Here is a 14,587-nt window from a genome sequence, read left to right as displayed (position 1 = left end):
GATCTTTGAACAATTCCTTTTCTTCACTAGACGCTAACAGTATTATAGAAGTGAATATTGTACGGTTCCATACCATCAAGCATAAGCAACTGCGTGTGTTTACCTACCACGAACACGTGTTATTGTGTTCAAACATAAACAGCAGCAGACGACGGAAGGAAACTACCAGGAAGACACGAACAGATTTCGAAAGAAAAACGAAGACGACCGACCTCCCCTCAAGGACCTTCCTTTCAAGAGGATGTCTATAAAAGAGAACCTCAAGAGGACAGAGCCATCAGTGCCAGTGCTGATCGCTAATCTACCTAAACTGTCTCCCAAGACCACTATGGGTTACGGAAATTTCCTCTAATCCCTACCCCTGAGGTTGCGATGAGCAAAATGGGTAATCCTTAACTACACTGTCTCCGAAGGCTACCATGAATAAAGGAGACTCCCTTTAATTACCATCTGACGGCGCTTTGGACTGACATATAACCTTCAAATGGGAGGCCACCTTGTGTACCGAAGATCTTTTCCACATTGGAAATGTATATACATTTTCTAAACTTTGAAATACTTACAAGAACTTTGTAAATTTTTATATAAGACTTCATTTTGTAATAAACGGTGTAAGGGTTTTAATCCCGGACTTATCATTTAGGCTTCATCGAACAAGTTATTGCAATATAAAAGAAAATCCTTATAGGTATATTCGAAAAACTTCAAATGAAGGAAAATCACTCAATTAGGAAACCATGTAGTTTCTAACTTTTCCCGCGAAAAAATGTACTCACCGATATTCTGAGAACGAACATTGTTAAAAAGCAACAAAAATTTACTCTATTAATGACCTATTCTTACTGAATATTACTTAGAAAAAGTACTATATTACTTTGTAATACGTTACAATATTGCTTATAAATTTATTAATGAAATAAGTTGTGTGTGTTTTTGAAATATGGACTATGAACTGCATAGACGTTCTCCAAGGATTCATCTAGAAATAACTCATCAAACCATTCAAGTAGTGTTTCTAGAATATTTAAATAGAAATATATTATACCAATTTTTAGGGTTGTTACTGAAATATTTATAACAACATATGAAAGAACAAATGAACCGAGTTCCACATTAAGAAACTAGGGGGTTTCATAATGAAGTTAAAAGTGGTAAAACTATCATTTCCGGTTATAATATACGGATAAGGAAACAGTTGTTGAGACGTTCAAACAATATTTTAAAAAAAATCAATTTCTCTCTATCTATCGTATTTAGTACTGACAAGAAGGTTTTTCAAGTGTCACTCTCCGATTTGCTTGAATAAAGGAATCAAAAATAGGACATACATGTTTATATATATATATATCTGGTAACGTCGGGGATGAAGGGATAAACATCCCCTAAAGTGCAAACATAGACATATTTTGGCAAGGCCTTAACCAGCAACGCACAATGGGAATTAGCTAGAAATTCCTGCAATGAATAAAGGAATCAAAAGCAGGACATGCGTGTTTTTTTATATCGCCCAATGTGGGGAATAAAGGGGATAAACACCCCGCTAAACTGCGAACATTGGGCAATATGGCAAAATGGGATGGATGTCACAATGTAAGTGGAGATTTGCAAAACAGTGAATGAATCAACAATAATATACTAAGCAGAAATATGCCCAATGAAGAAAGCACAGCGGAAAATATTGAATGTAATCGAAATTAGAATTGTGCACCGGATGTGTGGGATATCAAGAATGAGTAGGCCTAATTACAGAATAAGAGAAACATGCAAGATTGTAGGGATATCTAACAAGATCCAAGAAAGATTACAATGAAATGACCACCTAATGAAAATAATAAACATATTAAGACTATGTGGTCAGAAGAGTGAAGGCAATGGAAATGTATGGAGGAAGAGACGTAAAGGGAGACCAAGAAAGAAATGAATGGATATTGTTAAGAAGGACTTCAGGGAGAAAGGTATAACAGGAGAAGAATTTTGTGTAGAAGACTCATCAGAAACATAGATTACACATAATAAGTAGATAGGGAGAGAAATAAGAAGAAGTGACAGTGTGAGTATAATGTATAAACGAAGACAAAGAAGACCGCAAAAAAGTTATCATTCTTAGACGTATGTTTATGAGGATGACGATGACGAAGAAATTGAATTATTTTAATCATTAACACATTATATTTAGTAGCATCATTTAACTGTTAATACGAAGTGGAAAAACTAAAGTAGAACTCACCAAGAAACTATTATTATTATTATTATTATTATTATTATTATTATTATTATTATTATTATTATTATTATTATTATTATTATTATTTTTATTATTATTATTATTATTATTATTATTATTATTATTATTATTATTATTATTATTATTATTATTATTATTATTATTTACATAGATGATTTGTTGAAGTTGAATCCAAAAATACAGTTGTCACAGCAAGTCATATTTCAAACGGCATTCCGAAACGCACTTAGAAGGTCAAATTCTCACTTGAGACGGCATTCCACCTCTGACATGGAAATTTGTCGTTCGCCTTGTAAAATAGCTCACTCGATTTTCCTCTGTTATTACGCGTCAACAGTACTAGACATTATGTATCCAGATCAACCTTAAAAAGAGTGGACTTTGGAATGCATTTCTTGTCTTAGGCTAACACCATAGAATATAGTTAATTTTAGGAGAACTTAAGTTGAAAGAAAATGAAATGTTTTGCTGTTGTGTAGAATTCAGGTAACGATATAATGGCTTGTCCAATAGCTCGAGCTTGTGTTGTTCAGTAAATTCAGTTGAAGCATAATTCAACAGGTTCAATGGATTGTTAAGTAATATGTAACACAAGCTTGAGCATTAATATGTAATTTACAAGCATTAATATGTAATCAAGCAGTTAACCTGTTGGAGGATTGTTAAGTAATATGTAATTTCATCGTTAGATTTACCAATACGCTTATTTCTAAAATTGCGGTTTTGTGTTAACACCGGTACTTTATATGATTTTACGAGATGTCCCAATTACTCTGCCTTATAATCAACTCAGTATCTCAGAAATGAAGCCTCCGTCGCCTATGAATCTTTCATATTTTTATATCATCATCATAGGTATTGTGCAATTATTGGCAGGTCACTTGCAGCAGTTGAGAAGCTCCCACACTCCACGGTCTTCCGGTAACCTCTTCGTCTTCACCTACGATTTCTCTGTTTTGATATCGTCCATTAATTGTAGTCTTCTTCGTCCCTTCCCTCTCTTTCCTGTCACCATACCCTCTAGCACGTCCCTCATGATACAGATCCTTCTTAAGCAATGTCCCAACCAGTTTCCCTTTCCCTTCTTAATAATGTCTAAAATTGTTTTTTCTCTCCCCTATCATTTCTAACATTCTTTCATTCGTTTTTCGGTCGATCCAGCTAATTCTCTCCATTCTTCTCCACACCCACATTTCGAAAGCTTCCAGTCGTTTTTCATCAATTTTGCGTAATGTCCATGTTTCTGCCTATACAGTACAATACTCCACACGAAGTATTTTATTCGTGTTTTGCTCCACTCTTTATTCAAGGTTCCATAAAATAGCATTTTCTTCCTCCTAGAGGCTTCTTTCGCCATTCCGATCCTTGCTTTTATTTCACCTTCACACTTCATATCATCACTAAAAATACTATCCAGGCAGGCACGCAGCCAAGATTTCGTAATGGGGGGGAAGGGGGCATGAAATACTGTGGTTATCACACCATGGGCTCGATCATTCTAAAATATTTTACTGGCAACATATATTGGTTTGTTAGGACAATAAAATGAGGATATGTTAGTATTTTAAAAACAAACTCTGAAGAAATATCGAGTAAAAGAATATAAAAGGGTATTGATTTTTTATTTATTTATTTATTTTATTTTATTTTATTTTATTTTATTTTTTTTACAAATCTATGTTCCTTCTGTTCATTCAAATATAACAATTTTCCTTTCGTTATGACCTCAACTATTATAAAAAGTACATATTCACTATTATAAGAAGTACATATCCAATAATGTCTTGTAAAACATTTTACAATATCTGCGTTCCTTACTCTGTTGAATAAAATGTTAACAGAACTTTCATTCCACATAACTTTTTGTTTTTGTTATTCCGTCAACTACTGTCTGTTCCAAATGACAAGTTAAAGGAGCAGTAGAAAATTGTTTCTGAAATATCATGTTTGATACTGCAGAGAAGTTATGACGAAAAATTATGACAAAAATGTTCATACTATTACAGACCGGCACTATGGTTTCGAAAGCTTGAAATTTCCCTGAGTAGTAACAGAAATTTTGAGAATTCCGTAACTTTTCTAGAAATTTCAAAGTTCCTGACTTTTCCAGGATATCCCGCTCATTCGCCACAATGAACAAGTAATTCGGCTAATGCGTTTCTCGTAAGACTGGAGTGGAGAGGAAACAATGAGGAGGGCGCATGCCGACAACGCTGTGCTCAAGTTTGTGTATCATTCGCTTGCATGCATACAATGGATTAATGTTGCCGCAAAATTGAACACTTCTTTAAGAAGTGTAACTGGAACCTATGTTGCCAGGCTCATAGTGATTATTGGTGATTGTGGGCATTTCTTAAGTTCTACCTGAGAGTCTATCCGATAGAACCGGTTTATCGATCGTCATTTGTAGTCCATAGGATTAGCATGGAGCTAGATGGAATTCGGAATGCTCGGTTACAATAATAACCCCGTTACAACAATATCGATTTTTAACTTGACCCCCTCTCCTCCGTTTCCTCCACACATAACTTCTCATAAGAAAGAGTAACCAAACGCTTGCTGTAGCTTTTTATTTTTAACGCTGATTCTTCTTTTCCTCCTTTCTTTGTGTTTCATTCTTCCTTAATTTTTTTTCATTTATGGTTTCGAAGTGGGGTCCGGACCTCCCTTGGCTACGTGTCTGTACTTGTTCTATTTTCTCACCAGCTACTTCTATATTTGACATCGTCGCTTTCAGTGTTCGGTAAATCTCGTAAATTCAGATTAAGTATCGATGTTAAGGTCACAACGCATATTTTGAGATACGCCTATTTGTTATTTCAATTACATTTTAAGCATTTATTATAAAAGTGTATTAACGATGCTTCTCTAATAGTACCTATAAATTAATAACAGATCTCCTACACTCTTAGCAGTTACTCCCTATTGATAAATATAATCTAGGTGGGTGATATGTAATCAGAACCAGAGATGGAGTGGATCAGTGGATCGGTGGATCAAGTGGGTCAAGTTTTATGAGTGGATCAGTGGGTCATGGGTCAACTTCATGTGACCCACTGCGATCCACCACCCACCGTGACTTACTCTGACTCACCGACTCATTCTGACCTACTGACCCACTCTGCTCAGAGTATCTTAAGACTGATGAATTTGCCTACGTTTTACTTTCAAGGCCTCAATTTTTCTTCGTATTTCATTTGTTTCTATTTACTTACCTGAGATGCTGTATATCTAAGTGAAAAAGAACTTGAGGCACTTTTGGATATTGATATTTGTAATTGTAATAATAGCAATAGGACTTATGCTACTACTTGGCTTTCGGGGCACACAGTCTGTGATTTTTTTAGAGGAGCTAACTACTTGAAAAAAATACATTTTCCAATCACTGTAATATATAAATTATTATATAAAAAATTGAATGTAATATGTGTGCCTGATCATCACGACCAAATTGAAAAGTCAAATGAAATGACCTTTGGTATATAGTCAGGACTTAATCCAAACTGGGATGTTATCATATCGCTTTCATTATAATAATATCCTAAGGGGAAAGTGGGGATCCGAATTTTTGCGAAAAAAAAAATGAGTATCTCGCAAGCCGTTAAACTTACGGAGCTGAAATTCAGATATTAACTCTTTATTGAATATAAACAAAATGTGTCCTAGCATTTTTTTAAAAATTCTCCCTTATACGCGGGGGACTTTCTATATATGGAAAATTGGTAGTGGGTTGTTTGTAAAAATAATCGAAAACGATTGATATTAGTTGAGAAAAACTTCAGAAACAATTATTAATTGAGAAACGTAAAATATAGTGCTTCGCTTCATATATCCATTGTTTTCTACTATAATTATTGCTTAAGCTTATGTTTATTACCTAGTCTGGCCCTAAATACTGTCACAAAAGTTGCAGATTGGAACCGCAAAGATTTTACTGCATTCTCTCCTGTCAGTAGTTTGTGTATTGTTTATTGTGTAATTCATGTTTCTTTGCAGGTCGGTGATATTGTAAGGAGGGAGTGGGGTCAGGAACAGAATCGTGTAGCTGTAATTGCATTTCAGAAGTGTGGTCGCAAAGCATCGAAGATTTTCAAACTTCTCCAACCTCTGAAAATCACACTGAGATTTGTCTATCGGACCATAGCAAGGTACTGTGAGACTTCCTCTATACGTGACCACCAAAGACCAGACCGACCGCGGAGCGGTAGAACACCATAAGTCATCCAGGCTGTCAGGCAGAGAATTCGTCGAAACCGCCTTCGGAAGCAAAAAATAAGTCCCTGGAAATGATCATTCCGCAAAGGACAATGTCAAGGATACTCAGAAGTGACCTTAAGGTAGGTGCTTTCCGCCAATCAGCGGGACATTTCCTAACCCCTTCACTGAAAGCAAACAGGAAGATGAGATGCAAGGCCCTGCTTCAGAGATACGCGGATGGACGACACAGATCAATTTTCTTTTCTAAGAGGATTTTCAACACTGAAGAACACTTCAACAAACAAAATGACAGCATGTATGCTCACACATCCAAAGAAGATTCTCAAGTTGTGAAAAAGGTTCAGCGGGGTCACCATCCGTCCTCGTTGATGTTTTCGTGGGGCGTGTCGTATGACGGGGTCACAAAGTTGCAATTCTGCAGACAAGGGGTCAAAACAAGTGCTCAAGTGTATCGTGAAAACATCTTGGAAGTAGCTGTAAAACCTTTAGGCAACACAATCTTAGTCAACAAGTGGTGAACCTTCCAGCAAGACTCTGCATGCCCATAAAGCTAAGGTGAATGAAACATGGCTGGAAACGAATGTGCCGGACTTCATTGCTATTAGTGATTGGCCCTCGGCCAGTCCAGATCTCAATCCTCTAGACTATGCCTTATGTCTCGATTAGAGGCCATGGCTTGTACCAAGCCATCCCAATATGGAGTCTCACAAACGTGCCCTCATCAAAGCAGTAGACACGTTTCCGATGGACTGTGTGGGTACAGCCATTGATGACTGGCCATGCCATTTAAGAGCTTGTGTCATAGCACATGGTAGTTGTTTTGAGTAGCGTCTGCACATTTTGTATCTCTGGTGTATGCACGTCTGGCAAGTAAATTTATTTCTCTGGATCTGCTATCTTCTTTACATTAGGACTGCTCGTTCCTGTGACAGTATTTATGGCAAGGCTAGGTATATGGAGCGCTTAGAGCACAGGGCAATCAACCCATAAAGTTTTGAGAAAAATAGACATAAAATTTGTACTGTAAGCTTAATTACACGGAAATTTTAAGTTTGGACTGTACGCATAATTATACGGAAAATTTTACACTTCCTTTACGTTGGTCTACTTACCTTGATTTTGAACTTTGAATTTCATTCTTTTTTACACTAAAAAGCATCGATAATTCAAGAAGGAAATAATTATAGCATGATAATTTAATTGAAATTTATCCTAATTTGGACCATGACAAACACTTAACAATTTTATATTGTAAAGGTCAAATCCACTGTTATTGTAACAGAGCGGTGCTTGAGCGATTGACCGTAGAAATTAAAACTCCGATGAGTTAGAATTTCACAGCCTGCTTTGTGGTTTCGTTACAAGTGTAAACTCTAATCAGTAGAGAAGAGGCCGTGAATCATGTATCAGAGTTGATGACGATGGGTTTTGGTGGGTCAGAGTAGGTCACAGTGGGTGAAAGTGATTCATAGTGAGTAGTGGGTCGGACTGGGTCATGGTGTGTGGCGGTCAGAGTGGATCATGATGGATCGTGGGTCAGAGTGGGTCGTGGGTCACGATGGGTAGTGGGTTAGTGGGTCATGGGTCAAGTTTTCATTGACCCACCATCTTTGGTCAGAACACCATTATTTCTGACTTTCTAGACTGACCTCTGATGCTTCTTGCTTTAAGCAGTTCCTTCATCACCTCTTGATTCAGGGTCAACTCTGAATATTATGAGGTACCGTCGGAAATCGATCTCGGCACCACGTATAAAAGAGAGACAAGAACTAACAGTTTGGCTCACATAACAGTAGTTTCAAATAATCCAATTTATTTAATTACAAGGGAAGAGAGGGAGATTATATATCGAAGTTTTAGATGGCAAAATGCCAGCAAAAACATCATTGTAAAATTTACGGCCAGCCCCCAAAAAATCTGAAACGGTGAGACAGATGTCAAAACAAGAAAACACGTGTCATCATTTCAAAAGTACAATGATTGAAAGTAAAATTATTTGTCCCAGGGTCCTCCACAGGGTCCCAGACGAGGTTCTACTCAAAATTCTCAAATGGCAAGGGAGATCAAGTAGCATATCGTTGGAAAGCAGTTAAAGAAGTTGTTAAATGAAAGTAGATGAAATAAGTGTGGACGCTCTACGATACCACTGTGCAAACATTATTTTTAGTTCTTTCTGTAGTCGAGTTTAGTTTGTTTTCACTTTACTTCTTGTACTCAACGGAAAGAAAGGAAATGCCCCTATTGTGAGATTCTGCTCTTTGGATCCAGTAATGTCTAAATGAATAAATAAACAAAGAGATATAATAAAATAATCGAAAATTAAGAAATAAAGAAAATAAAAGAAATAACATTTGACATCTTTGAGCATAAAACTGACCAGGTAACATATATTGTATATACAAAAGTGGTACTTATGCTCGTTGTCTGGATTATCAAGTATAAAATGATTCAAACAACAACACCAACAAAAGTTCTTGCACCATGAACAGCGAATACGTGCAAATGTCTCACAATGACAACAAGTGCTGATTGCAAAATGGGAAACGAGAAGAATCGGAGAATCAAAATGAGGATGTTCATTTTGATCGGCCACCAGTTTGCACAGGACAATTTTAGAGAGTCGAGACTTGTTCCACCTTCTTTCATTTCACAGCAGCTTTCAGCGATATGCTACTTGATGTCCCTTGCCACTTGAAAATTTTGAGTACGACCCCGTCTGGGACCCTGGACAAAAATATTTTTACTTTCATTCATTGTACTTTTGAAGTGATGACACACGTGTTTTCCTCTTTTGACATCTGTCTCATCGTTTCACATTTATAGGGTGATCATAGACTTTACAATGACATTTTTGCTGACATTTTGACCGGCCGCCATTTTGCACTGGGTAATTTTAGAGAGTCGAGACTTGTTCCGTCTTCTTTCATTTCCCAACACGTTTCTAGCAATATGCTACTTGACTCACTTATCATTTGCAAATTTTGAGTTGGACCCCGCTTGGGACCCTGTGAGTGGCCCTGGGACAACACTTTTTGCTTTGATACGTTGTACTTTTAAAATGATCGAACACATGTTTTCCTGTTTTGGCATCTGTCTCACTGTTTGCGATTTTAGGGGTGGAAACGGATTTTCTGGACACCCTGTACATTTATATAACTCTCATAGTATCTGCATTCGGAAAATTTTTATTACAGTTTCGTAATAGGTGTCATTGGTTCTTTCGATTGGTGTATAAGCCATCTTCCACTTCGATATATAATCCCCCTCCCTTGTTAGTCTAAAAGGACATAATCGTGGGACGTTAAACTAAAATATTTCATTTCACTTTGATGATAGCATAGATATGCTAGTAGAATTCTATCCCTTAGGTAAAATTCCAAATAGTGGCTTAGATTATACTTCTAGTTAGTCTTGTTTCATATAGCCGTGGTAGTGAAGAAACAGGACATTAAACTACAATTAATTAATTAACTAATTAATCAGCACCGATACATCATCCTTTGCTAATTGAACAGGTTTAATCAAGCAGTGCGCAGTAAGTATACCAATCTCATGTCATTTTGATCCTTTATTAGAGTTTGTCTAGATTGCCTCGATTATACAGAAAGATATTGGAATGATATCGTATCAAATCAGTCAGCAACACTTCCTTCTACCAACATTGACCAAGAACAGATTAGTTCTAGGCATAGTTCCAGGAATCATTACATAATTGTACCATACATTTTCCTTATTTCAATGGTATGAGAATCGGATATGCTCCAACTAAAGGTTATTACGTGTTCTAAATATTAAAAAAAAAAAAAAAAAAGCATTGATAGGTACAGAATTTAAAGGGAAGACGGAACGAGCGCCTAAACGTTACACCAAATCGTCTTGAACCAAGAAAGTTTGTTTACAAGTTTGCGTTGATTACTAAGGTGTAATTGGGAATAAATGGAAACGACAATCTGAAAAAAAAAAAAAAAAAAAAAAAAAAAAAAACTCAATAGTCAGGCGGACTGGCCATAGTGGAGTTGCGGAGCTTTCCACAGGGGCCGGTAGATCGAAAAGACTTTCAGACAGACCAAATCAAAAGATGTAGGCTATATCTGTAAAACATTTTTAAAATGTAGGTCTATTGAACAGTCAAAATAATTAATTTCTTAATTTCCAATTCAAAAATTGATTCCTTTTCGGAGGTAATAGGCCTCCACTTTCGAAATACAACAATGTGTTTTATATTGCATAACGCTCAGGCAAGGACTGTAATGTAAAAAGAAAGGAAATAAAAAGAATCATGTGTTTATACCCATCGGGATAAGTAGGAATTCTTTATACTTATGTCAGTGGAGAAGGAAATGTTTCAATACATTGATGTAGACATCATAGATAATGTAGCACAGAAAAGTGACGTTCTAAAAAAAATATTCATAATTTGAAAATGTAATCTGAAAGATATGTACGTATGTAACAATGTCTGGCTGTAGCTATGTGCTCATATTTCTAATTCACTTCACAACTTCATAAACCTTGCTAAAATATACAACAGACAGCCAATTCGCAAAATTTTGTTTTGTATGAAATTGAAAATGAAAAGCTAAATGCACAAAAAAATCTTCCTCTTAAAAAAGTAGAATACCTATACTATTGTGACGGTTGTGTGCTAAAGGAACGTTGAGAATACTAAGTACAAAGTAGACCTATCTCGAATTGAATATAGTTTCATTACAAGAGCGTATATCCCTTAATTTATAAAAGGGCAATTTAAAAATATAAAATTATAAAAAATATTATTGGATAACAAAAAAAATAGAGGTTACTTTTTTTGAAAGTGGCTGGTTGGTGGAATTGTTTCACAGTGAAATTTTCATCCCAGTCCGCCCTATCAATAGTCCATTTACGCCAAAATTTGCGATAAAATGTAGTGGTTATAGATTTCAAAACGTAGCAGCCTCCTACATCCAAACACACGGACGTTTTCTTACTTGTTTCGAGAATCGCTTACATTGTATAAAATATTTGAATCACCTAATATATCAAAAGCCGCCAAATCTTTTTTTTTTTTTTTTTTTTTTTTTACCGAAATTGAGTTATATGTCGCTTGTTATATGTTTGATCTAAAAGAATTCCATGGAAACAGAATTTTGTTTAAAAGCTTAATATTTCATACTAAAAAACTAGTTCAAATATGGGACTTTGTACGCGTGTATATGGAGCTTCACTGCACTTGATAGTAAGCGAAATGGATGTGGCGGATTTTGATGCTAGGTGCCTCATTTGTTGACATTTTGGCGTGTTACTTATTCTAAAATTATAGTTTTTCCATTCGAAACTCTCTCTTTTATCTTCTCAGACCATCATATTTGGAACTTGTAGGCTTATTTTGTTCCGATTTACTATGCACGATTATTAAACACGGTTTTTTGTCGTATGTCGATGTTTAAGTTATCACTTTCCGACTTGATACAACTAGCCAACCGTATTTATAAATGGTGAGGGAAGGCAGAGAGTAAAACTACTACGCATTATAGGATCATCAATGATTAGGTTAAATTGTAAGTCCATTTCTCACTCGTCTTTGTGCTGGGAAGGGAGGTCAAACTCCAAGCAAACGAACTGAGTTAAGTTAATTGGCATAAAGGAACGTAAGATATAGTGTGTGAATAAGAGTGAAATGCTTTAAATTATTGGTCTTCTATTTCAAAGTAATTACAGTTCTCGCCTTTGGTGAGGAAGACCCCGCTTTGGTTCCCGTTATACAAACTTTAAGACTTGATAACTCAAATTTCATGTTAAACTGTAGACCCTTTTGTCATAGACTCTGTACTGAAAAGGACGTTAAACTACAAACGTTCTACTCCGAAGCCAATGATCCGCTTCTCTCTCTTCAAACAAATTTAGGAATAATGCCTCCAGACAAGTTACATTTTACATTGCTATTTCTTATATATTGCCATATGTCAATCAACTCAACTCACTTCGTTTGTTTGGAGTTTGACGTCCCTTTTCAGTACACAGACTAATGAGAAATTGGCTTCAAATTTAACCTGAAATCCAAAACACATGTACTTTCCACTGGGTATGGAAGCCGGGTCCCTCGTACAAATGTGAGAAGGTTAACCATTTTGCCATGAGGCAGCTTAACTCGATTATACCACTGATTACATGGTTGTCAAAAGTCGTAACTCCTCAAACGTATACGCTAATTGGAATGAATTTAGCAATAAAAATAAATAAATAAATAAATAAAACGAAAGATTATAACTTCACGAATACAATATCGATCTATGAAATGACTCACTTTAAGGTGAGTCTACAGAAACGCCAATAACCAATAGATGACAGTACTTTTTCCCTATCTTTCTAGTGTATTTTGTATGGAGCGACAATATTCAAAATAATTCAATGAAAGTCAAGGGATCAGTATTCAAACTTCATCCAAAAAACAAATTTGAAATGCTCTACAATAAATACAACAAAATTATTAAAATGTGCGCAGATATTTCTCAAGATGAATTTTTCAGTTTGTTTTGGATAAAATTTGAATGGTGATATTCTGAATTCGATTCAATTATTTTGAATTTTGTCGCTCCATACAAAATATATGGGAAAAATAAAGAAAATGTGGTGCCATCCACTGGCATTTTACACTCTCATCTTATACTTTAACCATAAGGGTGGATCTACGGAGAATAATTTTTATGAAACAAATGATTGTCTGGTATTAAATTTAATGCAATTACGGTAAAGTCATTAATTGCACAGGTATGGTTCAGTAATTTCACCTGCGATTTTTAAAGCTGGTGAGATGAGAGAATCTTGAAGCAACGAACTCAAGGGCAGCATTGAATTGAACGTCTACCGTCTCCTCTGAAAGGGAGAGGATTCAGTGACCCACCCAACGCCGCCAGAGTCACTTGTGTTGTTGAGGAGATAGTAAATGAGAAGAGAGAGAGAGAGAGAGAGGAGAGGGAGTGAACGGAGATAGACAGAGAGAGAGAGCACGGACCATGACGAGAAGCATACTGTGCGCGAGGCGCTGTTGCCACATTGCTTCATTACCGGCTGACCTATCTAGATTACTGGAGTTACATAACGAAGGCGGCGGTCTTTTGTTTATAAATAGTGGGTTCGCGAGTTCCATTCTATAATACTTTCCTGTGGGCTTCTTTATAGTTGGTTGACATGTGGGAGTCAAATACCACTAATATCGCATGTAGTGTATTTCGAAATGAAGTTTAACATACTTGTAATGCAAAGCATTAAATGCAATGATGGGTCGTTATTAACGATATATGACCTTGCAAGATTTAATTGCAAATGTGGAAAATTTAAGAACAATCTCTACTTGGATAAATTAAACCATTATGTTAGTTTTATGCTTATAAAACGAGTTTTGTCAATTTTCTCTAGAAGGGTTTAAACGATATCTTCTGTATAGGGATGAGGAATCCTACTGTAATTTCTTATGCTATAGTACAGTGAAACATTTCAATAACATACTGAGATGGGACATGATTATTTGTTTGTAAATGAGATGTTCCGTTATAAAAGAGTTACACAAATTTAAATTACTCCAGCTCATGTAAGTTTTCATTAAATGCATTAGTTATAAATGTAAATAAAGGCTAATACCGAAATAGTGTACTCGAATTACTCAAGAACGAGGAGGGAAGGTCCTTCTGTAAATAAACAAAAGCGTTGCTGGGCTATGTGTTTACGTATATGGGCTCATACTGCAAAATGCATGTGTGTTAATTTGTTCTTGAGTACAAGTCATGCCTCTATCAAAGTCCCGCCTGCATTAGTTGTCTGTCATCAGGCGCGCACACAGAAATTTTTGTTGGGGGGGTCCTAGCTTTATGGAGGGGTTCCAATACTACAAGCCACTACGTCCATGTAATATTGAACGACCGAAAAGACTGTGAGTAATTGTAAAATATTTCCACCTTTATTTACAGAAAAATGACAGAACTAGATTGTTTTTATAAGAAAAAAACTACAGACGAAGTGTAAAATCAAATGTTCTTGCTACAGCAATCATTTCCCTGTTAAACAAGTATAATTTTATTGAGAAAGTGTACAAATGTATGTTGAGTTACCAAGTTTAGGTGCACTGAGAAAAAAATTGAAGGTGGTGTA

The 14,587-nt window shown here is 35.9% G+C and overlaps 1 protein-coding gene across 1 annotated transcript; it reads left to right on the top strand.

Moving 5' to 3' along the window:
* Window positions 1-6,552: 6,552 nt before the first annotated feature.
* Window positions 6,553-6,981, top strand: LOC145660960 (uncharacterized). Its single transcript, XM_081726407.1, has one exon. It carries the CDS (start codon window positions 6,553-6,555, stop codon window positions 6,979-6,981), a length of 429 nt encoding a protein of 142 aa, XP_081582533.1.
* Window positions 6,982-14,587: the final 7,606 nt, after the last annotated feature.

Source organism: Thermobia domestica, chromosome 9 (assembly GCF_964235325.1).
Source record: "Thermobia domestica chromosome 9, izTheDome1.hap1.1, whole genome shotgun sequence".
Taxonomy (NCBI): domain Eukaryota; kingdom Metazoa; phylum Arthropoda; class Insecta; order Zygentoma; family Lepismatidae; genus Thermobia; species Thermobia domestica.
Note: the sequence above shows the minus strand (reverse complement) of the source record. Positions and strands in the feature narration are given on the sequence as shown.